The sequence below is a fragment of the Anopheles gambiae genome, chromosome 2 (assembly GCF_943734735.2).
Source record: "Anopheles gambiae chromosome 2, idAnoGambNW_F1_1, whole genome shotgun sequence".
Classification (NCBI taxonomy): Eukaryota; Metazoa; Arthropoda; class Insecta; order Diptera; family Culicidae; genus Anopheles; species Anopheles gambiae.
This window is the reverse complement of record NC_064601.1, coordinates 27,920,434-27,946,898: the sequence shown is the minus strand read 5'-3', so window position 1 is coordinate 27,946,898 and position 26,465 is coordinate 27,920,434. Positions and strand designations below refer to the sequence as shown.

General features: G+C 48.7%; 4 protein-coding genes across 8 annotated transcripts in view; 2 read left to right on the top strand and 2 right to left on the bottom strand.

Moving 5' to 3' along the window:
* LOC1273129 (tyrosine-protein phosphatase 99A) overlaps positions 1-13,061 on the top strand; it is a 57,672-nt gene extending 44,611 nt beyond the window's left edge. The window contains exons 1-10 of one of the 4 annotated variants that reach the window (XM_061645573.1): positions 507-2,175; positions 2,393-2,599; positions 2,702-2,979; positions 3,074-3,190; positions 3,273-3,415; positions 6,491-6,783; positions 6,866-7,632; positions 7,711-8,007; positions 8,095-8,363; positions 8,444-13,061. In XM_061645573.1, the coding sequence (XP_061501557.1) occupies positions 1,728-2,175; positions 2,393-2,599; positions 2,702-2,979; positions 3,074-3,190; positions 3,273-3,415; positions 6,491-6,783; positions 6,866-7,632; positions 7,711-8,007; positions 8,095-8,363; positions 8,444-9,035 (3,411 nt within the window). In that variant the 5' untranslated portion in view covers positions 507-1,727 and the 3' untranslated portion in view covers positions 9,036-13,061. Of the gene's footprint in view, positions 1-500; positions 2,176-2,392; positions 2,600-2,701; positions 2,980-3,073; positions 3,191-3,272; positions 3,416-6,490; positions 6,784-6,865; positions 8,008-8,094; positions 8,364-8,443 lie in introns of those variants that run through there. The other 3 variants (XM_061645571.1, XM_061645572.1, XM_061645570.1) reach the window with 3 other exon arrangements.
* Positions 13,062-13,127: 66 nt separating this feature from the next.
* Positions 13,128-14,355, bottom strand: LOC1273130 (probable methyltransferase-like protein 15 homolog). The gene has a single exon (XM_003436206.2). It carries the CDS (start codon positions 14,353-14,355, stop codon positions 13,201-13,203), a length of 1,155 nt encoding a protein of 384 aa, XP_003436254.1. The 3' UTR covers positions 13,128-13,200.
* On the bottom strand, positions 13,546-14,681 carry LOC11175696 (ubiquinol-cytochrome-c reductase complex assembly factor 2). Its single transcript, XM_003436205.2, has one exon. The coding sequence runs from the start codon at positions 14,679-14,681 to the stop codon at positions 14,370-14,372; it is 312 nt and encodes a 103-aa protein (XP_003436253.1). The 3' UTR covers positions 13,546-14,369.
* A 1,309-nt stretch (positions 14,682-15,990) lies between these two features.
* Positions 15,991-26,351, top strand: LOC1273131 (C-1-tetrahydrofolate synthase, cytoplasmic). Of its 2 annotated transcripts, XM_061645574.1 has the most exons (9): positions 15,991-16,111; positions 19,162-19,449; positions 19,562-19,772; positions 22,000-22,124; positions 22,205-22,551; positions 23,028-23,259; positions 23,356-23,529; positions 24,319-25,756; positions 25,864-26,351. In XM_061645574.1, exons 2-9 carry the CDS (start codon positions 19,406-19,408, stop codon positions 26,104-26,106), a joined length of 2,814 nt encoding a protein of 937 aa, XP_061501558.1. In that variant the 5' UTR covers positions 15,991-16,111; positions 19,162-19,405; the 3' UTR covers positions 26,107-26,351. The 2 variants fall into 2 exon arrangements, with proteins under 2 accessions (XP_061501558.1, XP_312083.6); XM_312083.6 differs by lacking the exon at positions 15,991-16,111 and having other exon boundaries at positions 18,945-19,449.
* The last annotated feature ends 114 nt before the right edge of the window (positions 26,352-26,465 follow it).

Here is a 26,465-nt window from a genome sequence, read left to right as displayed (position 1 = left end):
TGCTTTCCGGTGCAGCCTAGTAGCACTAGCATGAGTCGGTTTTGTCTTCTTGATTTTCACTGATCTACAAAGTCAATATGTGGCTTTCTATAGATAATGAGAAGTGGCTATGAAAAAATCGGTAACTATCCGTTCCAGCTATGCTGTCTATTGCATCGTTCCCAATTTAGACAAAGGCAATTTTAAATCACAGTACGTATGCTTTAAGACGCGTGATTCTGGCTTGGCTTTCAGCAAAGCAACTTTTTTAATCAAGGTGCGTTTTTCATTACCCATAATATGTTATGTTAAAATGCTGATTTTGCATTAAATGCATCCCAAAATGAAAAGAAAAACATAAAGATTTACCGAGAGGTGAAATTCATATTCGCAACGGTACGATTGTACGACCACCCAGCTTACCTTCAAAACTCACCACCAGAGAACGCTGCCAGCTGTACCGAGCTGTTCGCGAAGCACCCTGTGCCACGGGAGTGGCATCAAGCGTTCGGCCTTGCACGATAAACATACGGTGACGGGCCCAAACTGTCAAAACAAATATGGCTTTCGAGCAAAATCGTACCGTAGGCAGGGCAGTGTTTAAATATGCTAAAACATTGGTGAAAATGTGCGTAGGAAACGGTTTTCCGCGTAGTAAATGAAGCCGTGAAAGTTTTCCGCGCGTCGCACGTACACATCCGGTGTCCGAGTGGAGTGAAACGCGTGCGAACGAATGGGTCGCCTGGGCTGAGCTTGGAAAACAAAAACTGGTCACAGCAGAGCATCAAGAAGAAGAACAAGCAGAAGAAGCAGCAAGCACCGAAATCGATCGAAACACTCCGTGCGCCCCATACGCTCCAGCATCAAAGCGAGAGCGAGAGAGAGAGAGAAAGCAGGAACAAACCTGCCCTGGCCAGAGCCCGTGAAAAGTTTGCACTGTGGTCCCCCGAGTGAATCATTCCAACTCCTCCCTTCCTGCGGGTCGGTCCGGGGACACAACCCGCGCTCCCGACCGTGCCCCGTGCACCGGAGCTCAATTGATGGCAATTGAAGCTGTGAGCGAAGCATCCGTCGAGAATTAGTGGGGCGGCCACTTAACTGACCTTTCCCCTGCAATTGAATGTGTTTTCCCCCCTGCGCTCGAGTGTGTGTGTGTGTATGGACCCCAACTAAACTGATTACTTGCGTTGTGACCGCGTTATCGAGCGGAGCCGCCCGTGTGTCTCGTGTTTGAGCTCTCCCATTTCGACGGCGTAAAATGAAACGAAAATCCAAATCTTCTCGTGCAACTTTAACCCTGTGCGCTTCCATACTGGGAGCCGTGGTGTGTTGGGTGTAGAACAAAGAAACAAAAAAAAAACACACACACGCACACACAGCTCCATCGGAACGAAAATCGGCAACGCGAAACTCGTTCCACTGCTTGTGCTTGTGCCCCAAACTGTTCGGAAGTGCAGGGCACGGCGGAAACAGGAACCGACCGGTCCCGGGGTGGTGGTACTGGTGCATAAGTGAAGCGAAGAGAGAGAGAGAGAGAAAAAAACGCCAATAGTGCAAGTTTTACATCCGATTGCCGGCCTACACATACGCGCACACTCCGGCCCTGCAACAACCATTACTCACCGCACCCGCACCCGGCAGTACTAAAGAAGGGTCCCCGTCCTCCGTTTTTTTTTTGTGTGGGAGAGTGAGCGGGAAAGCAAGCGATAAAAAAGAGGCAAGAAGTACGAACGAAACAGTATTCTACGATGAAGATTGCAGCCAGCCAAAACACGATGATGCCCCCGGTGTCAGGAACCCTGCTGGTAATAGTCGCTTTCGCCACCAGCACGTTATCGGCACTTCCTACGGAATCGACGGTTCCGCCACGCTCGAACAATTTACCGCTGGAAGCAATCCACATGACCACCACACCACCACCGTTACCCCCGACGGAGGCACTGGAAAGCACTCCACTGCTGCCCGGGCCGGATCGCGAACCCATAGCGTCCGTGCTTCATCCGTACGGTGCCGGCGATGGCAGTGCCGACGATGAGCTCGAGGACCAGGACTTTGAGGAACCCCGCGTATTGCCGCTGAAGTCTTCCTCCTCCACGCCGGCACTGGTTCGTGTTGTGCCTATCGAGCAGGCGGCAAGCAACGATGAACCGCACACTTCCACGCACGATCCAACCTTTTCGGCCGACGACGATATTGGTAAAGACAATTTTCCTCCCCAATCTCAGTGTGCGCAGATGGGCTGATAAATGAGACACGCATTTGTCATCATCATTTTTATGATCGATCTCACATTTCCCCCTCTCCGCAAATTTGACAGTCGAATTGATTTTGTGTGTATGTGTGTGTGTGTGTGTGTGTGTGTGTGTGTGTTTTCTTTTTCTTTTTCTTCCTGTGTTTGTGTGCCTTCTCATAGAACCAAGCCCACCCCAGAACCTGACCGTGCTGGAAGTCACATCCACGACGATCAAGCTGACCTGGCGCGAACCGGAAAAGGCTAACGGGGCCATCCACGGCTACCGGGTGTACTACATCCATCAAAACCAGACCGATCTGCACATGCCGATACTGAAGCTGAACGAAATGCAGAACTCGGTCTATCACTACACGCTATCGAATTTAAGTAAGTGTCCCTACACGGGATGAAAAGTGCGCTTAGCAGCGCCTTTCTCATACCGGTTTATTTATTTTCCTTCTTGCTATCCCCCTCCCCCCTTCACAACAGAACCGTTCACCGAGTATCGCATTCTGGTGACGGCGTTTACGAAGAAGCACGACGGCAAACCGTCCGAGGTGACGCAGCGTACCGATGTGAGCGGTCCCAGTGCACCGAAGGTGGTCAACCTGACGTGCCACTCGCACAATGCACTGTACTACGGTTGGCGCATTCCGCAGACCTTCTACAATACGATCGATCTGTACATAATTAGCTATCGGAACATTGCGTACCACGAGTTTCGCGAGATACGCATCACGGTCAATGCTTCCATCATGGAGACTTCGGTACGTTCGCTCGAAATGGTTTATGGAGCGAGGAAACGTATGGAATGGTTGAAATTTTAACTTATTTTCTGTTCTTTTCCCCTACCTTTTATAGCTGATCATTCCGAACCTTACGAGCAACGCGGTGTACGAGGTAAAGGTGCGGGCAGCATCGACGAGCGTTATCAATCCGAAGCAAATGATACTCGGTTCATATTCCGAGCCACGTAAGGTGAGAGTGTTTATTCGCGGCCCCCCTTTCCCTTTACGAGATCACCCTTCTAATGCTCTTCTCTGTACCGTTCTGTTTACAGATTTCACTTCAACCCAACTGCGAGAAAGCTCCACTAAAGTCGCAAAGACAGGCGTACGACGATTACGACTTGGCGGTGCTGGCCGGCATCGTATTCAGTTGCTCCGTGGTGCTGCTCATCGCGCTGGCGCTTATTCTTTGGAAGTAAGTGGTTTTTTCATAGCATTTTCACTAAACATTATCGCTTCTAAAACAAAACTTCCGGGTTGGTGTGGCAAAGTTTTGGAATAGGAAAAAATTTTGAGTACCTTATGATAACGAACGTTTGGCCATCTGTTGTGCAAACGCACCGAATCAAGTGTGTTACAGCTGCTTCGTGACCAGTTTTACAAACAAAAACGTTAGACGCGTCTGCGCCCCATTCCTGGGGTTCCGGGATTCACTTTCCCGTTTGTTGTGTGTTGAGTTTTGTTTCTATTTTATCGCTGCACACCGCGACGCTTATCAAACCCTGCACCTGTGCTGTGTAATTTGTGTATGTGGCGTGTGTAAACGATGGACACTGCTGGGCACTAAATGTTTGTCAGTAGTAGTGCGTATAGAAGTGAACGAAAGCGTCGAAAAGAAATCGGTTTTATGATGGTGGTCGATTTCGCGCTACAGCTTGATACCAAATGCAGTGAAGCGACAACATTGCCATGGCACTTTGGTTCGGGAAGCGTGCGAATGAACGCGCAACAACAGCTGACGGCTGCACACACGAACCCGACACGCGTATCCAATTTCAAACGGTAAAGAGCCTTGTTTGGTTGATTGTTGTACAAACATAGACGATCGTCTAATGTTATGTCTTTGGGCAAAACCGACCGAACAATACGGTTTTATTGCAAGTGAATCGATCCACCTATAAGGGGATTCTAAAGTAGATAGAGAAATTACTTTTATCGTTTCCTATACCTCTTGGTTTTGATTGAATGACGCACAAAAAAATGTCTGTTTTAAAATTATTTAAAAAAAAACCAACATCAGTGTTCATAGCAGTATTCAGTCTAACAAAATAAAGATAGTTGTAAAATAGATACAAAAATTCTTTACCTATAACTACATGCAATTTGAACTGCACAATATACTGAACCTAGTTGTTTTGTTTGTTAGTTTATTACAAAAAACATCATTAATGTTTTCTTTTGCGCGATTTTGTAAAGTGGTTCGCACCACAGATACATCGCACCAAAACCATCGCAGAAACATCTACTACTGGCCGTAAGAAAGATAAAAGTTACACGAAGCGCGAAGCGTCAACTGCTCGACACTACCGCTTCTCCATATCTATCTTTCTCTCTCTCTCTCTATTTCTTACCGCGGAGAACGCAGTCGCGCGTCGCGAACGTCTTGCGTACGCGCGGCGCGAGCTTGAGCGCTCAGTTTTTGCTTTGCATCGCTTCGCGCGCACTCGTGCGACCGTCGTGAATCGGTCAGATCGGCCAGTCAGAACCGGTCGATCGGTGGTTCGCCTCTAGGGCATCTAAGCAATCGCTATATGCTCTAAACAGCTAAACGACGGCGACGACGCACCCATCTCACATCGGCGGTCAGTAGTGACAAGGACGATCTTGAAAACCTTGGAAGCTGTGTTCGTTCGCTCCCGCGGCGCAAATTCGACGCGAAGCTTTAACATGCGTGCAATTCCATTCCAAATGTGTTTGTGTGTATGTGCGGTGGTTAGCGGTGATTTGGTATCATTTAAACTTTAATTAATGGGTGTTTTTTTTTCTAAGAAACTGGAACTATTTCTTCCGTGAACGAAATCAAAAGCAGCTTGTTGAAAAGTACGCTCAAGTGTCTTTGTCCAGATGGTGGAAGATAGTTTGAAAATAACTCGTGCAATTTATTCATTCATTCAACTGGTGCTAAACATTTCCCGACGTTGAGGTGCTGTGTTCGACGCATTTTGCTGCCAAGAACCATAATGCCGCCTTGGTGTGGATGGATTAGGTGAGTTTTACTAAGGAAATACTACACCACGATGTTCGCAGCTAGCATACAGCGACGATTGTCTAAGGCGTACGTATGCCTTGTGTGTAAGCTGATGTGAGTAGAAGTGTTCAGAGATCATTTAGCGACGTGAGTGATCTATTGTTGGTAGTGTTCATAGTGACGATGTCACGTGATTGATTGCTTTTTTAAATGGTAGAATAAACATTATAACTACAATTCGACGATCATTGCTGCTAAGACGCGATTTGCTGGGGATCTTTCCATCATTATTGCATTGTACTTAAACAGCATTCAATGGAACCTTTCAAAGGAAAGATGGACGGTTGGTGCAAAATCATGTGTTCGTAAGCGCAACCGCAACCCCGTTTGCTAATCGTTTTCCGGTCGCGTCAATCATTTCAATTACTCTGGAATGAATAATTGTCAGCGTGTGTGTGATTCATCATCGTTCGATAGGGTGGAAGAAGGGAAAAAACTGTCAGTAGTAATAGAATGATATAACCTTATCTCACCTGTGCCGAAAGCAAAATTAGCGTTAAACAATTAGTCGGCCATGCGGCGGGAACGGTACCGTTCGCGCATCAACAGTAGAGGAGGGGATACCACAGCGACATACGATCATGGTGGCATTGGTGACAAAAACCACGTCGAAAATGTAGCATGGAAAAGCTCTAGACATAGAGGAAATTGCATGTTTGTGGTTGGAGTACGCTTTGATTTATGATTTTTTGGAACACAAGGTGCGGTTCTGTTGTGCGCAGGCTTGTTAGAAGTAATAAGGGGTACGATACTTATCTGCTCTTGCGAACTGAGGGCAGCCGAGATATATCGCCGAAGTGTGTCAAGATGTCGCCTGGCGACGGGTGCTCTTTACAGCTGCTTTGGTACGATAATAATCACAGCAGCGAGCTTTTTATCAAACTGTTTTGTTTGTTTGTGTGTAAGATCCCATCAAGGTACAGCAGTTCGTCAGTGGTCAATGGTTGAAAACCTTGTGATTCCAAGTTTGATAAAAAAGAGTCCTTAAATTGAGAAGAAAAAGAAAAGGCCAATGAACAAGATAACCGATGGCAGTGAGATGCCAGCTTCCTTGTTGTACTGTATCAATTTATTGTAAGATTCGTCTACTTCCTGGTGATCGATAAGATAGGCGGGAAACATACAACAAGACTAACCGTACCCTTTGGCTTTGAAAGTGTTATTTTTCATCTCCCATATGAATTGTTTCCATCATTGCTGCACCCTTTTAATGTTTTATCATCGTGTATGCTATATTTGCAGAAAGTGTTTCCACGCGGCCTACTACTATCTGGACGACCCGCAGCCTTGTCAGGGCGCACAGGCGGGACTGATCGATTGGGAAGCACCGAGCGAGATCGGTGGCGAAGTGCGCGGACCAGTGGCGGTGGCCGACTTTGCGAAACACGTTGCCCAACTGCACGCGGACGGTGACATCGGTTTCAGCAAGGAGTACGAAGCGATCCAGGGCGAAGCGCTCAACGATGAGTACCCGTCGGAGAACTCGCAACATCCGGAGAACAAGGGCAAAAATCGGTATCTGAATGTGATCGCCTGTAAGTGTGTGTGTGGAAAAGTGTGGAAAAGAGTGTCAAAATTCACGTTTTATGTATTTCATACATTCTCTACCTTTCTCAGACGACCATAGCCGGGTGCATTTGCGACAAGTGCCGGGGCAGAAGAAACATCTTGACTACATCAACGCTAACTTTATCGATGGGTACCAGAAACCGCGCGCATTCATCGGCACCCAGGGCCCACTGCCCGGGACGTTCGATTGCTTCTGGCGGATGGTGTGGGAGCAGCGCGTCGCAGTCATCGTGATGATCACGAACCTGGTCGAGCGGGGCCGTCGGAAATGTGATATGTACTGGCCGAAGGATGGTACCGAAACGTACGGCATTATACAGGTGCGCCTGGTCAAGGAGGACGTGATGGCGACGTACACCGTGAGAACGCTGCACATCAAGCATCTGAAGATGAAGAAGAAGAAACAGTCGCAAATGGAGAAAACCGTCTACCAGTATCACTACACGAACTGGCCCGACCACGGTACGCCCGACCATCCGCTGCCGGTGATTAACTTTGTGAAGAAATCAACCACCGCCAACCTGCCGGACGGTGGCCCGATAGTGGTGCACTGTTCGGCCGGGGTCGGCCGCACGGGAACGTTCATCGTGCTGGATGCAATGCTGAAGCAGATCGAGGCGAAGGGCTCGCTGAACGTGTTCGGCTTTCTGCGGTACATTCGCGCCCAGCGCAACTATCTGGTGCAGACGGAGGAGCAGTACATTTTCATCCATGACGCGCTGGTGGAGGCGATCACTAGCGGTGAGACAAACATCAAGATGGATGCGATCGGTGGGTTGGTGAACCATCTGGATTACATCGATGCACAGTATAAGGTGAGTGTGGATAGTACACCTGTTTTTTGCGACCAAATCGATTCATTTTCTGGGTTTTGTTCCTTTCTCCTTCGCCAGCTTATTGTGAGTTATCAGCCCAAGGAGATCAATTTGACCTCGTCCCTGAAGCCGGTCAATGCAATCAAGAATCGTAGCTCGCTGGTGCCGTTGGAGGGTAGCCGGGTGCATCTCACGCCGAAACCGGGCGTGGAAGGAAGCGACTACATCAACGCCACCTGGCTGCACGGTTTCCGCCGACTGCGCGATTTTATCGTCACCCAGCACCCAGTGATCGAGACGTTCAAAGACTTTTGGCAGATGGTATGGGATCACAATGCTCAAACAGTAGTACTGCTTTCGTCGGTGGACAATATGGTAAGCGGAGATGTTTGGCAATGACTTTTCAAATGCAACGAATCGTAACTTACACTCCTGAACTCGGTTTTTGTTTCGCTTCTTTAGTCTTTCTTGCAATTTTGGCCTAACGAGTCGGAACCGATCGAAAGCGACTACTATCGCATCCGGATGGTGTCGGAAACGTCGGAGGATAATCACATCGTGCGAAACTTTGTCATACAATCGATACAGGACGATTACGAGCTGAGCGTCAAGATGCTGGAAAATCCTGGCTGGCCCGACATGAACAACACGCGATCGATATTCGACTTCGCCGTGCGTGTCCACGAACGCTGCAGCGAATACAGGAATGGGCCGATTGTGGTAGTTGACAGGTATGTGATTCGTAGAGTCGTAGTGATTGCTCAGCCCGACAAACGACAATTAACATGCTTCCGTTGCATCCCGTCCCCAGATACGGTGGGTTCCAGGCGTGCCAGTTTTGCGCCATCAGCTCGCTAGCGATGCAGCTAGAGTACGACCAGACCGCCAACATTTACACCTACGCCAAACTGTACCACAACAAGCGACCGGGCATCTGGACGTCGTACGATGACATTCGGCAGATTTATCGGATACTGTCGTACATGCCGAAAGATCTCGGGCTGCTCAAGTGCACCGAGCTGCGTACCGAGTTCGACGATGCGGCCATGATGACGGCGACACCCGACCTGTACAGCAAAATCTGCAGCAATGGCAGCATTAACAATCAGCTGACCGGTGGCACCCCGGACGGGGTGGGCAATGGCACAACGACGACAACCACTACAACGACCACCTCGATTAATGCGCCGCCGGGCATGACGATTCCGGGCGTGGTAGCGGGCACACCGAACTCCGTCTGCCCACCCATGATAGGGATCGGTGGAACGACGCCGCCGCCACCCGCAACACTGCAGAACGGTGGTACCGTGATCGTGAAGATGAACGGTGACGACAACGACGAGCTGTCGGTCGTGGTAGCCACCGGCAATCACCATCTAAACCTGGACCACAATCAGACGTAAATCGTAAATCTCCCAACTAGTTTGCCCTGGCTGCAGAAGCTTCCTGCGGGTGAATGCGGGCGAAAGTATTTATTTGCATTTAATATGTCCTTATTTTTGCAAGGATTTTTTGAGGTTATTGCTAAAGAGAGGAGCGAGGCGCAGAAGAGACCCCAATGGCTGGAACGCTCCTATCGCTTCCCTCTCTTTGGTGGCCAATTTGTCATATTTTACCGGACAGCATTCACTTTTATACCGTTTATAGATACGTCGTGACCAATTTATACAGATATAATTTAAGATCAGTATTTAGTATATGTAATGTAACGAATGCGCATGCCGGGCCCGATTGCTGCTTTTGTGCGACGGCGCCACCAACAGCACCCGCTGTTGTGAGATATTACCATTTAGTACTCGTTAATCCTTAAAGGACCTTTACCGAACTAATCCTGATATGCAACTGCGAAACACACACACACATACACCTACACAAATATGCACTAAATCTAGTCGTCAAAAGTTCGGTATAAAAATGCGCGCCACAATTGAGTGCTTTGGCCGTAAAAAGATAGTTGATTTAACTGTGTGTGACTACCAGTCCACCCTGTAGCATCCTACAGACACTGCAAACTATTGCCAGCAAGCAAATAGTTCTTGTTCTAAGAAAACGATACTGCTCAGCCAATGGTAGTTGTGCATTTTTATTATTTCCCTTTTTCGCTTATATTGAGGAAGATTTCTATCGAGAGAGAAAAAGAAAAAGATAATCATATTGATTATGATTCCACAGTTTCTACTACTTCATTTCGTGTAGTGGGTTTCGAGCGAATCTCGTGGAGCTAGCGCTCCCCTCTTCGTTCGATCGCGCTCATTTCCAACTCATTGGTGCACGGACGTTAAGTTCAGCTGCTTAAGTGCCGTTGTTTACGATAAGTTTAGTACCATAATACCTACAATAGTTACGATTTGTATATAGTCATTATAATTGCCCCATAATTACCGCTAAGCAAGCATTCGAATCGCCCGGGCCATGTCGTACAGAGTGGACAGCTGTACTGGAAACACTCCCCACAAAGGACGAACAATCCTTAAAATGCGCAAATATCCGATCCTATTCCAATTGGTTGTGTCTCATACGTAACACCACTGGCTCCTCTATGGATGCGCGCACCAGTGTCGGATCCGTTTGATTTGAAATTCAAATATTTTATGTCGAACTAAGTCAGCCCAAACGGTCGTTAGGCCGCACAATTCAACACTCTTTCTACATCAGCATGCCCCAAGGTACAGGCCATAGCTCGCTCATTTGGCCAATTGACCATACACAGTGATGTGAGCAACAAACAGTAAAAAAAAACAAAACGTTATTAGATAAAAGTAACGTTAAGATAAAAACAAATCATACGAATGAGAGAAAGATAGAGAGAGGGAGAGAGACAGAGAGAGAAAACGATGAGATATAAAGACTGGTTTTCTAAGCTTCTTGCCCCGTCTGTCAACCTTTAGACCAAGCAAAAGTGTGGACACAAACACACAGCACAAATCGTACACCGGCGATACAGCGACGCTGAGTGAATAATAGAACAAACCGATATCGAAACAACTTCTTCAGTATCGAACAAAAAGTGCAAAGTATAGTTAATGGAAGCGCGCGTGCGTTGAAAAACGATGCAAAACCACACAGAAACCCCGGTTGGATATAGTTAAGAAACAGAAAAATGCACACAAAGACTTTAGAGAAAAGCAGGATTTGATTAAAACATTTCTCATTCCCGTAACCCACAAATCAACGCCCTGATAGGCCGCCGTGATGATGCGTGAAAAATTCGTGCTGTGTGCCAAAATACATTCAATCTTTGCACAATTCACGAAGCTAAGTCCCACACAAGGTGCACACACAAGGGAGTCCACAAGACGGCGCAACGGTCGCCCCCACCAGCTGTCCATTATAAAAGGAGCTCCTACATTTCCGGGCAATTACACATTAAACAAATGATAAACAGCGGCAGCACAGTCAAAGGTCCAGGATAAGGCAGGAATAACGTTGCACGAACTGGGTACGGTTATTATAAAATGTGATTAAAACTAGATTGTAGAAGACCGTAGAGAGCAGGCCCCCGCACACACCACCTGTGTGTTGACAACAGAACTCAAATCCCTGTCTATTTTCTCTAATAGAATCATACCTGTTCCCTCCCCAAGTGTGAATGCGCTACGTGTGCGTGCGGCTGAGAGTTTCCCAATTCCTATTAGTGTACACAAGGGAGTTTAGCGCATAGTTTAGCGAAAACCAACGAAAGCTACATTAGTTAACGAGTATCACACAATTACAAACACACACACACACATACATACAATCGGCTAGCATTCATATTTGGAGTGTATCGAAGATTTGCCGCCTTAACGAAGGCGTGCAAAGGTTGAGGGAGAAGAAAATTTCGCTGCAAACGTGTGCAACGGGATTGATACTCAAGCAGCCGTTTTTTACAGTTCCTTATCCTTAGAAGAAACGAATCAAATCGCTCAACTCTCCTTCCCCCAGCATCAGCTGTTGTGTCGTCGTGCTCTGAAGAAGGGGGAAAAGCATTCCACATGGTGTACCCCATTCCCGATTATGCAGTGGAACACACAGTATTAGGAAAAGTTTTACCACATACCATACCATCATCATCGTTCCCCACGTTCTTCCACGATTAGTCAGTATTCCGTAGCACACAATACAACAACAGCACGCAACGTCCCGGAAGAACATAAAATCGAACCGATTAATTAGGAGCGTACGCGACTACAAACCAAGTAGCAAAAACAACATCGCATAAAAGCCAACACGTTCACAAGTAAACCTAGTAGAAATTTCAATCGTGTATATCTCTTTTAGCTAAAGAATTGCGAACGCGCACCACTCGTTGCAGAACAAACAAACAAAAATTAGGAAAATTTTGCATACCCGCACAAAACAAACAACGCCGATAGGAAGGAAGGAAGGAACGTGTAAATCACACCCCCCCCGCGTTGTGCTGAACCCAGTAGTAAGTAAAGTAAAAACTAAAATCAAACATTAAGAGAGGGCACTAGCTCAATGGTGCCACGTATTACAACTACTACTACAAACTACTACTACTAACTACTACAAGAACAAAACTGAAAAAAGAAACCAAATTTAAATTAGGCTTGAAATAAATTATGAAAAATTAAAACAAACTACTTTCCCCTGTGAAGAAGACAGGAGCAAGGGAAGCACACGTGCCCGCAAGCATGGAATTATTGTTTGTTGTGCAGGTGTCCATGAATAATGAAAGGGGAAAAGGAACGAATGCTTTGAACAAAAACGTTGAGTAAAACAAACAAACAAGAATGATAGAAGAATGAAAAGGCCCGTTAAAGTAAGCGCCAACGAGCGATCAGTAACGATCTCCTACCAGACAAGAACAATCGTATTGCGGCCCGTGCCCCCCGCAGTGCTGCACAAGTGTGTGTGATGTATTTGTTGCCCTGGCATGATGTGAACATACATAGTTTTTAAGGATCCACTCCACTAAGGAAACTTCACACCGTAGCAGCGGGTCAGCAGCGTCCCGGAATGTTGTAAACGCATCTAAAAACGAAACGGATCATTTGATCGTGTTGATAAGTAGCAAAACAAACAACAACAAAAACTGTATGCGCACAGGCAGAACCGGCAGATGATCAATGATTAATAGAAACGAAGTGGATAATAGAAAGTTATTCGATTAGACTTGCGATTTAGATGGACTGTTGTGGCCGACGCCATACCTGAAATGCACAAAAACAAACAAACTGAAAATTAGCCGCCAGAGGTACGCACCGGAAAGCACGCGTGCACGCACGCACGCACGCACGGAGCGCAGATATGCGCGTGAAAACGGCGTGCGCGTGCGCCATGCCTCGGGTGTTGTGCTGGGTGGAAAGGAAGCATGGGAGCCTTCTCCCGCTGGGGCCGCAGTTAGAAATCGAAGTAAATACATGTAATATTTTATGTGAAAATTAAAACCACAACTGATAATACAAAAACCGTACAGAGCGTGACTGCTGACTGTGTCCGATTTTCTCTTTCCCGTTCGATATAGTGAATACAAAAAACGCTGATGGCAGTTGTTGTGACTAATCGCTAACACAGATTTGGTTTCAGTTTTATTCAATCGTCGCGACGTGGTGCTGCTCGTCCTCAGCTCAATCGTACGGCGGCGCGCAGTTTAGCCGACCGGCTTCTCGGATTGTCGGCCACCTCCTCGTCCGTCGGTACCATCACGTGCTTGTGCATCTGCTTCCAGTGCGGCTTCATCATCTCCTGCATCGCCTCCGTTTCGTGCGCCAGCGTGTGGCTAACGTACTGCAGCGGAACGCGGCTCGCCACATCGTCCACCACGTGCCCGGTCAGATGGCGCTTCACGATCGTGTCCTCGAGCGAGTGGAACGCGATCGTTACCAGCTTGCCGCCGGTACGGAGCAGATGCTTCGCCAGCACCATCCCGTAGTTGATTTCGTTCAGCTCGTTGTTGACGAAGATACGCAGCGCTTGGAACGTTTTCGTCGCCACGTGCGCTGGCCGGCGCAGTTTGTCCTGGCGGAAGTCGTACGTACCCTGCCCGCCGGCCGACTCGCCCTGGCTCAGACAGTGCGCCACAATGTTCGCCAGCTCGGCCGTCGTTTCGATGCGCTTCACCGTGAACCGTGCATTCACGATCGCGCGGGCAATCTTTTTCGCCTGCTTTTCCTCCCCGTACACCTTGAGGATGCGCACGAGATCCGGTTCCTGGATGCGTGCGAGCACCTCGGCCGCGGACAGCTGCTCGGGACAGCGGTCCCGGTCCATGCGCATATCGAGCGGCCCATCGTGCGAGATGGAAAAGCCACGGGCCGCTTCATCGAACTGCATCGAGGAGCAGCCGAAGTCGAACAGCACACCGTCGAAATGCCGCTGCCGATCAAGCCCCTCGACCGTGCGCAACAGGGCCGGAAGTTCGGAAAATCGACCCAACAGCGGTACGATGCGGCCGGGAAACTGCGCCGCCATTTCACACGCCAACCGGTGCGCGAGTGGATCACGGTCGAGGGCGACCACCGTCGAGCCGGGTGCGGCCTCGAGCAGGGCACGCGTGTGACCGCCCGCACCGAACGTCATATCGATAAACACCTGGTCGCGCTGTGGCTCAAAAAACTTTACCGTTTCCGTTGCCATCACGGCCCGGTGAAGGGGCGCTTTGGCACCGGTTGCTACCGCCGAGTAGCATCTTCGCGCGATGCCCTTTGCTCTACCTAAACTAGTTCGTCCTACTATCGCTACTACTGCCACTGCCCCTCCTAAACCGTGCCACACCATCGTGCACCCCCCGTCTATTCTTTCTTCTTCTGTATAATCTCTAGGAACTCGGTGGACAACACTTCACGGCACTGTTCCCCGGTCAGCCCGGTGGCGGTCGATTTAAGGGTGCGCGGGTACCGGTTCGCGTGTACGTCGTTGACAATATTTTCCAGCGAGTGGAACTGCCGCTGAAGACGATCGTCCTTGACGGCGACAATGTTCGAGGAGCCCAGCACGACCGTCAGCTGATCGCGCAGATACTGTCCCAAGTCGCGGCCCACCTTACTCTTGTCGACCGGCCACCGTTCCAAAAGGCTCAGGAAGTTCTTGTAGTGCTGGGACATAGTTCCGTGCGCGCTCTGCGATGATGGTGGTGAGGGGGATGGGAAAAGGTGTAAGCTGTTTTGATTAAAAACCGGGTTTTCCTGAATGAAAAGTGGGTGAATCGTGCAGGAGTGTTTTGAATTACCTTTTGATTTTGACTCGATGCGCTCTACATCGATGCACAATTTCCGCAAGCAAGGAAAGATTACGCCAGAGATGAAATCGCCGTGTTTTGGGACGGGAAAAACTGGCAATGCTTTGTTGTGACAAGTGGACACAGGGATTTCGTACGGTCGTGCGCAGTGACAGCTCTCAAACGTTGAACGCGTTGAAAATAAACATGTGACAGCCTACACACTGCGCTGGTTAGAATTTCAATTTGAAATTAATTCAAAGATGCGTGTATTTTTTTACTTTGTGTGTTTTTTTTTGTCTCGTTATTACATTTCTTTCTCATCAAAAGATACAAACTGTTATGTAAAATACTTTAAGCTACTATTGGCCCTTCGATTATTTGGCTGGCGCAACGAAATGCACCAATACTTTTCCTGACACAGGATTCCACACCCCTTGGCCAACATCAATAACGATAAAATTACATCCGACACCTGAGCCCTGACCGGGTGCCACGAGCTGACAAGCGATCGGTCGATATTTTCCAAACTGCGTTACGCTTCACATCGTTCCGCGACGTTTGGCAACCGAATGTTCCGCTGCTCGAGAGTGTCTCCGCCAACTTCGATATCCGATATCGAACGGGCGGGAACCAACCAGCCGCAAGGGTATGGCCCTGAGTGTTCCGCTCCTTGAGAGATAGACTCCAATTGACCGGCGATGGTCGATTCGTGTTCTAAAAAAATGCCACCCTCTTGCGATGCGGTACAGAGACATTGAATGGGTGGGCGAGGGCGAGGTAGGACGGTTGCATTAGGTTAGTTTGATTAATATCTTATTATACCGTCACCGGGTATTTCCGTTCTGTTGCACGAACAAACTGTTGAACGATGGTAAACTGTCAAGCAATCTATTTTTCATACGCAAAATCTTAGCAATTCCAATGCACCCGGCAACATAGCCTAGCACCCCTTTGCTTTTGAAGTACCGCTGTCCAGTACGGCACAGGTACGTACAGCACCATGTACCCAGCGTACCTGTACTTCCCCTCCGAACGCACCTTTTCTTTTCGATATGCCAGTGCGTGGCTGTGTGCGTATATGCCGCATTGAAAATAATCTATGCACTCTGCTCTGCAGTTGGATTCGTTCAGTAAAAGCTGTCGCTGGAGGAGATGAGTCACCGGCAGCCCGTTGCTAGAAAGCGCGCCAAATGCACAGTTGACAGTGGCACCACCGAGCACGGAAGGTTGCGGTGGTCGGTGTTTAATTTTATGGTGGCATTTTTCGTGCGTTCTGTGCATGTGTATTCAATATTTGTTAAACTAAACGCTAAGGTACGTAAGTAGAAGAAGGAAGGAGGGAGAGGATCATATTTGCACATACAACCAGTAGAGTGAGAGAGAAGAAAGAAAGCAGCACGCAGAGCAAAATGTGGTTTGCTTGGATGTGTTTCGGAACAGTAAACAAACAACAAACACTTTTTGTCCGGTTCAGTTCACGGTTACTTTCCAATTCAATATCATTGTTTTCTTTTCTTGTCGTTATATCATTTACAATATTTAATACACAGGGCTTATACCATTCTAAAGGCATGGTGGACTTTTATTTATCACACGTTACTAAATTGTCAAATATTTGCAAAAATGGTTGCGCGGATTCAGTTTGGAATCGAACCTCGGCTGGGCTCAGTACATTGGAACATTATGTTCTGCTTCTTTTTGGCGTAATGACCATGAGAAGGGCATATGACGGCCTACTATACCCCCATATTTTCAAGAATTATGTTAAGTCTGTCCCCTTTCGAGGGGATGACAATAATAGACCGATTGGAGTTCGATTCTGTTCGGCCTTGTAGGAACCGTCACTTCTATCGAATAGACCATCCGACATCCCCTTTTAAGTCGAAGATAATTATGGTATAGATACATTGTATTTCTGAAATTCGAGTTACTTATGTTGTAATTAATTGCCTAAACCCACACTTTACTATCCTTGTGTCAATTCTTCACCTATCATTCCCAGTTCCAATCGGCCCGAATCCGTTGCGATCATTATTGCGTCAATCCTACATTTTCCCCCTTTCTCCGTCCCTGGGATGTCTTGGGGAAATCCGTAATCAACCATTTCCTGCCACTGACTTACTGGAACCGTCCCCGGGGACGCTCGAACTGCATGCCAGCCAGTACGTCGACTACGTAAGATTAATGCATCAATGCGCGGGGCGGTATCGTCATCATCACCATCACAGGGCCCCTTCGCTGTCACGTGTGGTGTCGTACCTGGTCAGCTTTATGCGAAGCGTTTTTGATTAATTTGCCTGCGAGCATTCCATTTCTTTTTTCTTCCACCACGGCTGCACGTTGGCCCTATCGGACGGCTGGCTGGCTGACTGGCTAAGATTAGCGCGTTCGATTGAACTAATTTTAACCACCAAACTGTCGCAATGCATTATTGTGCATGCTTTCGATTGGTTTCGTTAGGAATTGGCGGACAGATGATATCGGTATTGGTTTTTAGTTTGGGACTACGACGGGTTGGTTTCATCAAGGGCATTTTGTAGAACACTTTTCATTTAGCATAAGAGCTGCCGACTTACGCATTCATATTAGAGTGGAAGTTTTTTGAGATATGTTTCGTATTTTTTGCGATTTTTACGCGTATGCCACCCCTGAAAACAGGCATGGAACTATATATAATAATGTTTGCTTTGAGATTAAGCTGACCGATGTTGGTTTTAGTATCGATCGGCATTAACTCTAATGACTAATGCCTTCTAATGGGCTGGCTAAGGATCAATTCAAGAGTTATGTAATACCGGGCTCGATCTATCTGAGAGGTGAACCCAAGACGAGCATGTCGTGTAGCTATGAGCGACACAGAACTCATACGCGTATGAGAGATTTTATGAGGAGGCACGCACGGTCGAATACGCAGGGTTGAACATCATGACGATCATCATGTTGCGTAAATCGTGCGAGTTGATCACTGCGCCACGGGACTGCTGTTGAAAAACATCGCTTCCCATCGGGATTAATATTGCTGTTAGTTAATCTTGGAGGCAGTCGTCAACAAGTACGACTTAACCACATGCCCGTCATGGGTTCAAACCCCGAATGGGACCGCGTACCCCCATATGTTATACTGACACTATCCTGATATGGTTAATCAAAAAGTCACTGAAAGGCAAGCCTACTAGTGGTACAGGCAAGGCCTTGGCCGATCACAGTTCCGGTACCAGTGAAGAACGATTGGTTTCATTTACCTCTTACAATAATCTTAATTTTAATTCTTACTATCCAATACATTCATCATTGCGGAGCACTCCTTCGTTACAGTTAAACTTTTTGAATTTATATACAGTGAACCCTCTCTTATTTGACACCTCTCCAATTTGAAAAACCTCTCTTATTTGAACATTTTGCACAGTCCCTTGTTTTCCAGTACATTTTTGTTCCTCTAATTTGGAAAACCTCTGAAATCTGTGTCCCTCTTATTTGTGTATGGTGTTGCCATGGTTATTGAATGATGTATGCTCAAATTGGCAATCCTGTTCGCAGTTTCCTATAGCAACAGTTAAGGCTGCATACTAAATGTTCTGTCTCTTTCTAGTTTGTATGGACCTTTCATTCACTTTCAACCTCTGTAATTTGAAAACCCCTCTTATTCGACAGTCCCATCGCCTCTCAAATAAGAGAGGGTTCACTGTATATTGTTTATACTTCAGCGATCACCTGTCTGAAGATCCTGTAACAGATGCTGTTTTATTAACAAATTAGCGTTTAAAATGTATATAATGCTCAAACTAGAAGCCATAGCTCAGTGATATAGGTTTATGAAGGATTCAAATAGAACAAAAAAAAACAAAAACACTTTTAAACTCAAGTGGGGTACGTCTATTCTGAGCGTCTTAGAGACGAGGACTGCGCGGGATCGTCATCCCTATACTGTTACCATCCTACCCACTGTATAAGCCAACCCTTCCCCCTATCACAGCTGATAGAGGACGAAACCGCGCAATCTTTCTCACTCTCGCGTTCTCGATGAAACTGAAGCAAACATCAGTTAAAAAGCTCCCCCAGTACCCTCCCACCTCTCTACCGTACACATATTTTCACGCTCCGATCGTGGCCGTGGCCGAATGCGGCAGATGCGATAAAGCAGCAGCATGATTGCGAATGACACCGGGCGGGGGACCCGCGTGTGCGATCCAGTTGCGCGCACACAGTTTACCACCAGATCGCCAGTGCGCGATGCTCCTTCGGCACCTTCGCCAATCTGCCATCATTGGATGGAGAAGAAAGCAGCAGCCAACGGGTTGCGCTCTCGCCCCTTCAACCATTCAACCACCACTAACACCAACCCGCTCACCGTCGTCCTTCGGCAGAGCGTTTGATTTTCATTTCCAAGCGCACCAGTCGGCGCTCAGTACGATCGGAGCACTGGTCGAGTTCGGCACGGCAGCACTAGCAGCAGCAGTAGTAGCAGCATCCCGGAAGTTATCACTAGCGGTCCTACAGCAGCATCCTGACACGATCGCTGATCGCTGGGCAATAGAGAGATCCTGCAAGAGGCAACTGCTACCGACGCGTGCACTACTACTCCACACCTGCGACAGTTTCGACAGCAAAATGCTGAACGGTGCAAAGATCCTTTCCGGCACGGATGTGGCCAAGTGAGTTCTGTGGACGTCTTTTTTCACTTGTTGTTGTTGTTGCTGCTATTGGTAGTAGTATCTTTCGCCAATGTCTTCAACGTGTCTGTGCGTGTGTGCGTGTTTTTTGCAGAGAAATTCGCGAACGGCTGAAGAAGGAGGTGGCCGAAATCCGACGCCAGGTACCGACGCTTGTGCCCGGGCTCGCGATCGTTCAGGTCGGTGGGCGCGAAGACTCGAACGTGTACATCCGGATGAAGATCAAGGCGGCGGAAGAGATCGGCATGTACGCCGAGCACGTGCAGCTGCCCCGTTCCACTACGCAGGATGAGCTGTTGGCAACGGTAAGTAGTGATCACTTCCCATTCCCCCCCCCCCAACCTCCCACCACTACGTTGTGATAAGCGCGAAGACGATGACGCGAAGCATTCGATTTGCTGCTGCTGCTGTGTTTCCAAAACATCTCGCAGTGCGGTGTTGCTGCAGTTGCCATGGTTCTATTGGCGCATGCAGATGCATCGGATCGCAGGGCACTATCACACTTCGATGCGCCAATTTCCGGCGCAATGGGAGCGTGCAGTAATTTGATGGAAAATCTGTTGACACCTTTGCGCGCGGGCTGTATCTGAGCTATTTGGGGCAGCAGGCTGATGATTTGCAAGGAAAACACGGTAACGGGGGTTGATTCAATTAAGTTGAAATAACGCCGAACACGGCAGCTAGAGGAGTGTACGACGATCGAGCGGATGAAACGATCGCGATTCGCACAGTACGACGATTAGCGCGGCGGGATAGATGTGGATTTCTACGATTCAAACATTTCCTTTACACGATGGTGACAAAATTAATGCTCTACCAGATCGTTCAATGCGGGGGGAAGTGGAGGGGAAGAAAACATGAGTTAATCCGACGGTTGACATTAGCAAACCACCGTTCGCGATCGTCCCGCATGCTTCGATTGCGTATGCGTTATGCTTGCACGGCGACAACATTGTAACGATGGTAGTAGTGGGTAGTAAATGATGCTCACAGCTGGGGCTCGAATTTTACTACATGATCGACGGATCGATCGTTTAGCATTCAGCATTACAACAACAGGACATATTGCACCCTACCCTTTTCGATTAGCTCAGTGCGTTGCTACAGCCTGCGTTGGCTCTGACGCAGGAAAGCAAGTGGCCGCGAAGGTTGTTGTTGTTGTTTTTTGCCGCCACGATGCTTTCTTATCAGCTCGAATCAAGGTCTAGGAAGTTTGACAAAGGGTGTGTTAGCAGGAAAGTGAAAGCAAAGCAAAGTATCATTTGAATGGTTCAATATTTTGCCTTTTGGAATTCTGAATTATTAAATTAGTTTAAAAAGAGGACCTTTACTGAAAATGCTGAAAAGCAACAAGTGGAAGAGTGAAAAGTACAAATTTAATGTACTATTTAAGGAAGCGCATGTGCAAACCAGCTTGATTCTATTGATTCTATCTGCCGGCTAACTCCGATCAACTCCAACTCCGGATCACTTCGACTCTGTGGATGACTCCGGCTTCGGACGACTCCAACTCCGGATGACTCCGGCTCTGGATGTCTTGGACTCCGGCCGACTCCGGGTGGAACTAGTGGTTCCGGTTTTGAAGGAGTTGGAATCGGAATAGCAAAAAACCTGAGTCGGATCAGAGTCGTGGGTGCGCTCCAGAAAGCTCACTACTAATTTGAACATCCTCAACAAAGATTCCAAGAACCTTTCCGCGATAGTTTATGACGTATTTACGTCACTTGTTTTGCTTACGACACGGTGATAACGCGTCACAACCATTCGCGTAATGGTGTTAAAGCGCTGACCGTCGTCGATTTAATTCCTATGTATGACCATGGCCAAACAGCTCTATAGATCATACCTAAATACATGAAGCTTCAAAACGCTTCATCAGCTTCAAAACGCATTAGCTGAAACTACTCCTTTAGTCCTACCAATCTGTCAACAGCCGATCGCCGATCGGAATGTGTCAAAGACGACACCGTTTAGCTAACATTAGGCAACCCTAATGTGTGTAAGCGCCATGTACCGTGCATCACGCCAACACGTCGTTCACACCAAGTATTTCAATAAATTGTCCAGAAAACGAGGATCACCACCAACCCTCCCTTGCGATGATGCATCTTTCCCATGATCATCGTTCTCGCAAATGCATCCGCACACCACCACCTTTGCCACGCCACTACTAGCGATGGCGGATGATGTTGATTTAAACTAAGTGCTCGTTTCAAAAATAACGCCACCATTAACATATCACGCAGATCGGATCTTGTGCTGGTGCCAAAAAAGTTCTAATGGACATTGGCGCAAAGGTGAGCCTGTGTCGCGTGACAGGCCGTGTGATGCACAACTATGCATTCCATGTGGTCACAACGCTCTGCACGAGAGGGAGGGGGTTTGATTGATTTGAGGCAAATCCCGAGGAGCTCCGTGGTGGTGGTTGTACCCCTTATCGGCACCGTTTCAACAGCCAAGGACGACGGCTGTATGCTGTGATGAGCACATATAATATTGTATTGTTTGTTTGTCGATTGCCTCTTCCACCAGGTCAAACGACTTAACGAGGATCCTTGCTTCCATGGCATTATCGTGCAGATGCCACTCGACTCGGAAACGCCGATCGATGCACATCTCATTACCGATGCCGTCTCGCCGGAAAAGGACGTTGATGGGTAGGTTAGCCGGAGGTACATTTGAGGAAAGGCTTCCTGGCGACATAAACATGCTCTTCCCTCTTTCCTTGCCTTCGCAGCCTGAACACGATCAACGAGGGACGCGTCGCAACGGGCGACATGTCCGGCTTTTTGCCCTGCACGCCGAACGGTTGCATGGAGCTGATCAAGCGCACCGGCACACCGATCGCCGGCTCGTACGCCGTTGTGATCGGGCGCAGCAAGATCGTCGGTACGCCGATGTCGGAGCTGCTCAAGTGGGCCGATGCCACCGTTACGGTGGCCCACTCGAAGACGAAGAATCTCAACTTGCTGATTAAGAAGGCGGACATACTGGTGGTTGCCGTCGGGCGTCCGGAGATGGTACGGGGCGCCTGGATAAAGCCCGGTGCCGTCGTCATCGACTGTGGCATCAACTCCATCCCGGGTGAGTGTTTACGGGTTTGCATGTTTTTTTTTGTTGTTGTGTAGAATTCTAATCTTTCAGCATCAGTTCAGGAGCATCACTTTCGTTGGCAACCATAATAACGATCGTGCGATCGTGGTAACGGGAGATACTCTGAGTTCTTTCAAATTCTGCTGATCATATTCACATCGCTTTCCTCTCGTACTGTACCATCGTCCGGGGTTGGTTAGTGACGCTTCTGCTCCTAATCATCACATGTTATCAGTTACCATGTTTTCGGTGCCACGTCGAATGATTTCGGGCACACCACTCACCGTCCTGATCAATAGCATTTCACTGCTCATTTCACCACGTACCGGAGCCGTAGATTGTTGACGAAAAAGTCTGCAAACGCCGTGGGTTCCAGCCAGGCTCTCATTCTTGCACACGCAACCGCCGTTCGTTCTAACAACTTCCCCTTACGCTTTCTACTCTCTCCCTCGCACAACCTTTCGCAGACCCGACGAAGAAGAGTGGCCAGCGGTTGGTGGGAGACGTAAAGTACGAGGAGGCACTCCCCGTTGCGTCGCACGTTACGCCGGTACCTGGAGGGGTCGGGCCGATGACGGTAGCGATGCTGATGCAGAACACCGTTCAGTCTGCCCAGAGAGTTGCCCGGAGATTGATCGAGATGGAGTTCCGCTGGTGCCTGAAGCCGCTGCCATTGAAGCTTACCGAACCGGTTCCGAGGTGCGTACCTGTTTGTGTGTGTGTGTCTGTGTGTTGGATATGTTCGAATAGGGCTTTATGTATTGATCTTCCTTTTATCGCTTCCATTCTACACAGTGACATCGAGATCGCTCGTGCCCAGGAGCCGAAGGATGTGGCGGTGCTGGCGCAGGAAATTGGGCTAATACCGTCGGAGGTTTCGCTGTACGGCACCAAGAAGGCGAAGGTATCGCTGAAGGTGCTGCAGCGGCTGCAGTACGAGGACGATGCTAAATATGTCGTAGTCGCTGGGTAAGTGTTAAGAAAAAACGCGTTGTAGCGCACGACCACGTGATCATCGTTGACCTTGAATTGGGCCGAAAACGGACGCTTCGTACACGGAAGCACGGCCACGCTACCAGAGCGTTCATGATTAGCGCTCATTGTGCTTCCCTTTTATTATCGTATTAAGAGCTACGATTCTAGTCTGTCTTTTGGCTGACGGGGCTTATTGTGAAAGGGAAACATGAGCCATGTTCTATTGTGAGTTTCGTTATCAGAGTACGGTGAATAGGAGAAGATTATTCTGTTGCGCCACGTAGCACGTCCCGAACATGCCTAATTCTTGAGAGATTCTTGTTGAATGACAGCCACTTTAATTCCAATAATGCTGTTGAAAAGGGGCTTTACATTTAGGAAGAACACTTCTTAAAAATAGTGTTATTACTCTTATTATTGCAAAATGAATGTTTTGTTGTAAAGAAGCACTCTCCTTCCTAGTGATTGCATACGAATCTAACGACCGTCTAATAATAGCCTATCTCAACAGCCTAATTACTGCATACGTCTGGTCCACGAGCTGAGGCGCTGATTTAAGAGAGGAATGATTTTTTGTTTTTAATAGCTTGTTGTTTTGTGAGGTCTCAACCAGAGATAATGATGTCCATTACTCTGGTACAACGATGGCATGATGATCGGAGGAGTTGACGACGCGGAAAAAATTCCCATTTTTACTAGAGTTCATGTTCGATGATGAATGACAATTTGACCGAATAATTAATGAAACACAAAGCTAACTGATATCGATTCGTCACGTTATAGAATAACGCCCACACCGCTGGGAGAGGGTAAGAGCACTACTCTGGTCGGCTTGGTGCAGGCCCTGACGGCGCACAAGCGCTGCAACTCGATCGCCTGCCTGCGTCAACCGTCGCAGGGGCCAACGTTCGGCATCAAGGGCGGTGCGGCCGGCGGTGGCTACTCGCAGGTGATCCCGATGGAGGACTTCAATCTGCATCTGACCGGCGACATACACGCGGTCACGGCGGCGAACAATCTGCTCGCCGCCCAGCTGGACGCCCGCATCTTCCACGAGGCGACGCAAACCGACCAGGCACTGTACGAGCGGCTGGTACCGGCGGTGAAGGGTTCGCGCAAGTTTGCCCCGATCCAGCTGCGCCGGCTGAAGCGGCTCGGCATCGAGAAGACGGACCCGTACGCGCTGACGCCGGACGAGATCCGGCGCTTCGCCCGGCTGAACATCGATCCGCACAACGTGGTGTGGACGCGCGTGCTCGATGTGAACGATCGGTATCTGCGCAAGATCACGATTGGGCTGTCGCCGACGGAGAAGAACCTGACGCGCGATACCAGCTTCGCCATTTCGGTGTCGAGCGAGATTATGGCCATCCTGGCGCTGGCCACCGGGCTGGAGGACATGAAGCAGCGGCTGGCGAAGATGGTGGTTGCCTTCGACAAGGCGGGCACGCCGGTCACGGCCGACGATCTGGGCGTGACCGGCTCGATGATGGTGCTGCTGAAGGATGCGATCGAGCCGACGCTCATGCAGACGCTCGAGGGTACGCCCGTGCTGGTGCATGCCGGCCCGTTCGCCAACATTGCCCACGGCTGCTCGTCGATCGTGGCCGACGATATCGGCATGAAGCTGGCGGGCAAGCGCGGCTACGTGGTGACCGAGGCCGGTTTCGGCTCGGACATTGGGATGGAGAAGTTTTTCAACATCAAGTGCCGCGCCTCGGGCAAGGTGCCGAATGCGGTCGTGCTCGTGACGACGGTACGCGCGCTGAAGATGCACGGTGGCGGGCCGATCGTGACGGCCGGTGCGCCGCTGCGCCGCGAGTACATGAGCGAAAATCTGGACCTGCTCGAGAAGGGCCTGCCGAATCTGCTGAAGCACATCGAGAACGGGCTGAAGTACGGTGTGCCGGTGGTGGTTGCGATCAATGCCCACGGTACGGACACTGCCGCCGAGCACGAGCTCGTGCAAAAGGCGGCAAAGGCTGCCGGTGCGTTCGATGCGATCGTTTCGAACCACTGGGCGAAGGGAGGGGAGGGTGCGGCCGAACTGGCCCAGGCCGTCATCGATGCGTGCAACCGGCCGTCCGAGTTTAAGCTGCTGTACGATCTGGACATGTCGATCGAGGACAAGATCGTTCGCATCGCGAAGGAGATGTACGGTGCCGGCACGATCGAGCTGAACAGCAAGGTTCGGGATGCCATCCGGCTCTACACGGAGAAGGTAAGGGATACAATCTCGTTCTCTCTCTCTTTCTTTCTTTGTTTCCTTCTTTTCTGTATGCATTAAAAGAAAACGGTAAAATAAATATGTTTCGCGCATCGTTGCAGGGCTTTGGAAAGCTGCCCATCTGCATGGCCAAAACGTCGATGTCGCTGACCGGTGATCCGAGCGCCAAGGGTGCCCCGAAAGACTTTAAGCTGGTCATCAACGATATCTGCCTGTCGGCCGGTGCCGGTTTCATCGTGCCAATGTGTGGCGAGATTTCGAAAATGCCGGGCCTGCCTACCCGTCCGTCTATCTTCGATATCGACCTCAACACGGAAACCGGTGAAATCGAAGGACTGTTTTAAAATGCAACCCCAAAGCAGGAAACAGTTTTTAACCTAAAACGCAATCACGTTCAACGTTTCTAACGTGTTAGTAGCGACCACTACCACCATCACCACCACAACAACACATCGTGCTGTTTGGTTGTGGTGAAAGGGCAGCTGATGGCTTATGTTTGATCGGTAGCTTACACACACACACAATCCTTTGCTTCCCCCTCTTTTTAGACTATGAAAAATAAAGTAACAAACTAATCTCATTGACAAAATTAATTCTGTTTTACTGTTTTGTAAAAATGCTGGACCCCACTTTACAGTCCAGAAGATTGGGCTGTGTTTAAATTGATTTGTATTTAAGGTTTCGGAAAAAAAAGAATCATAAT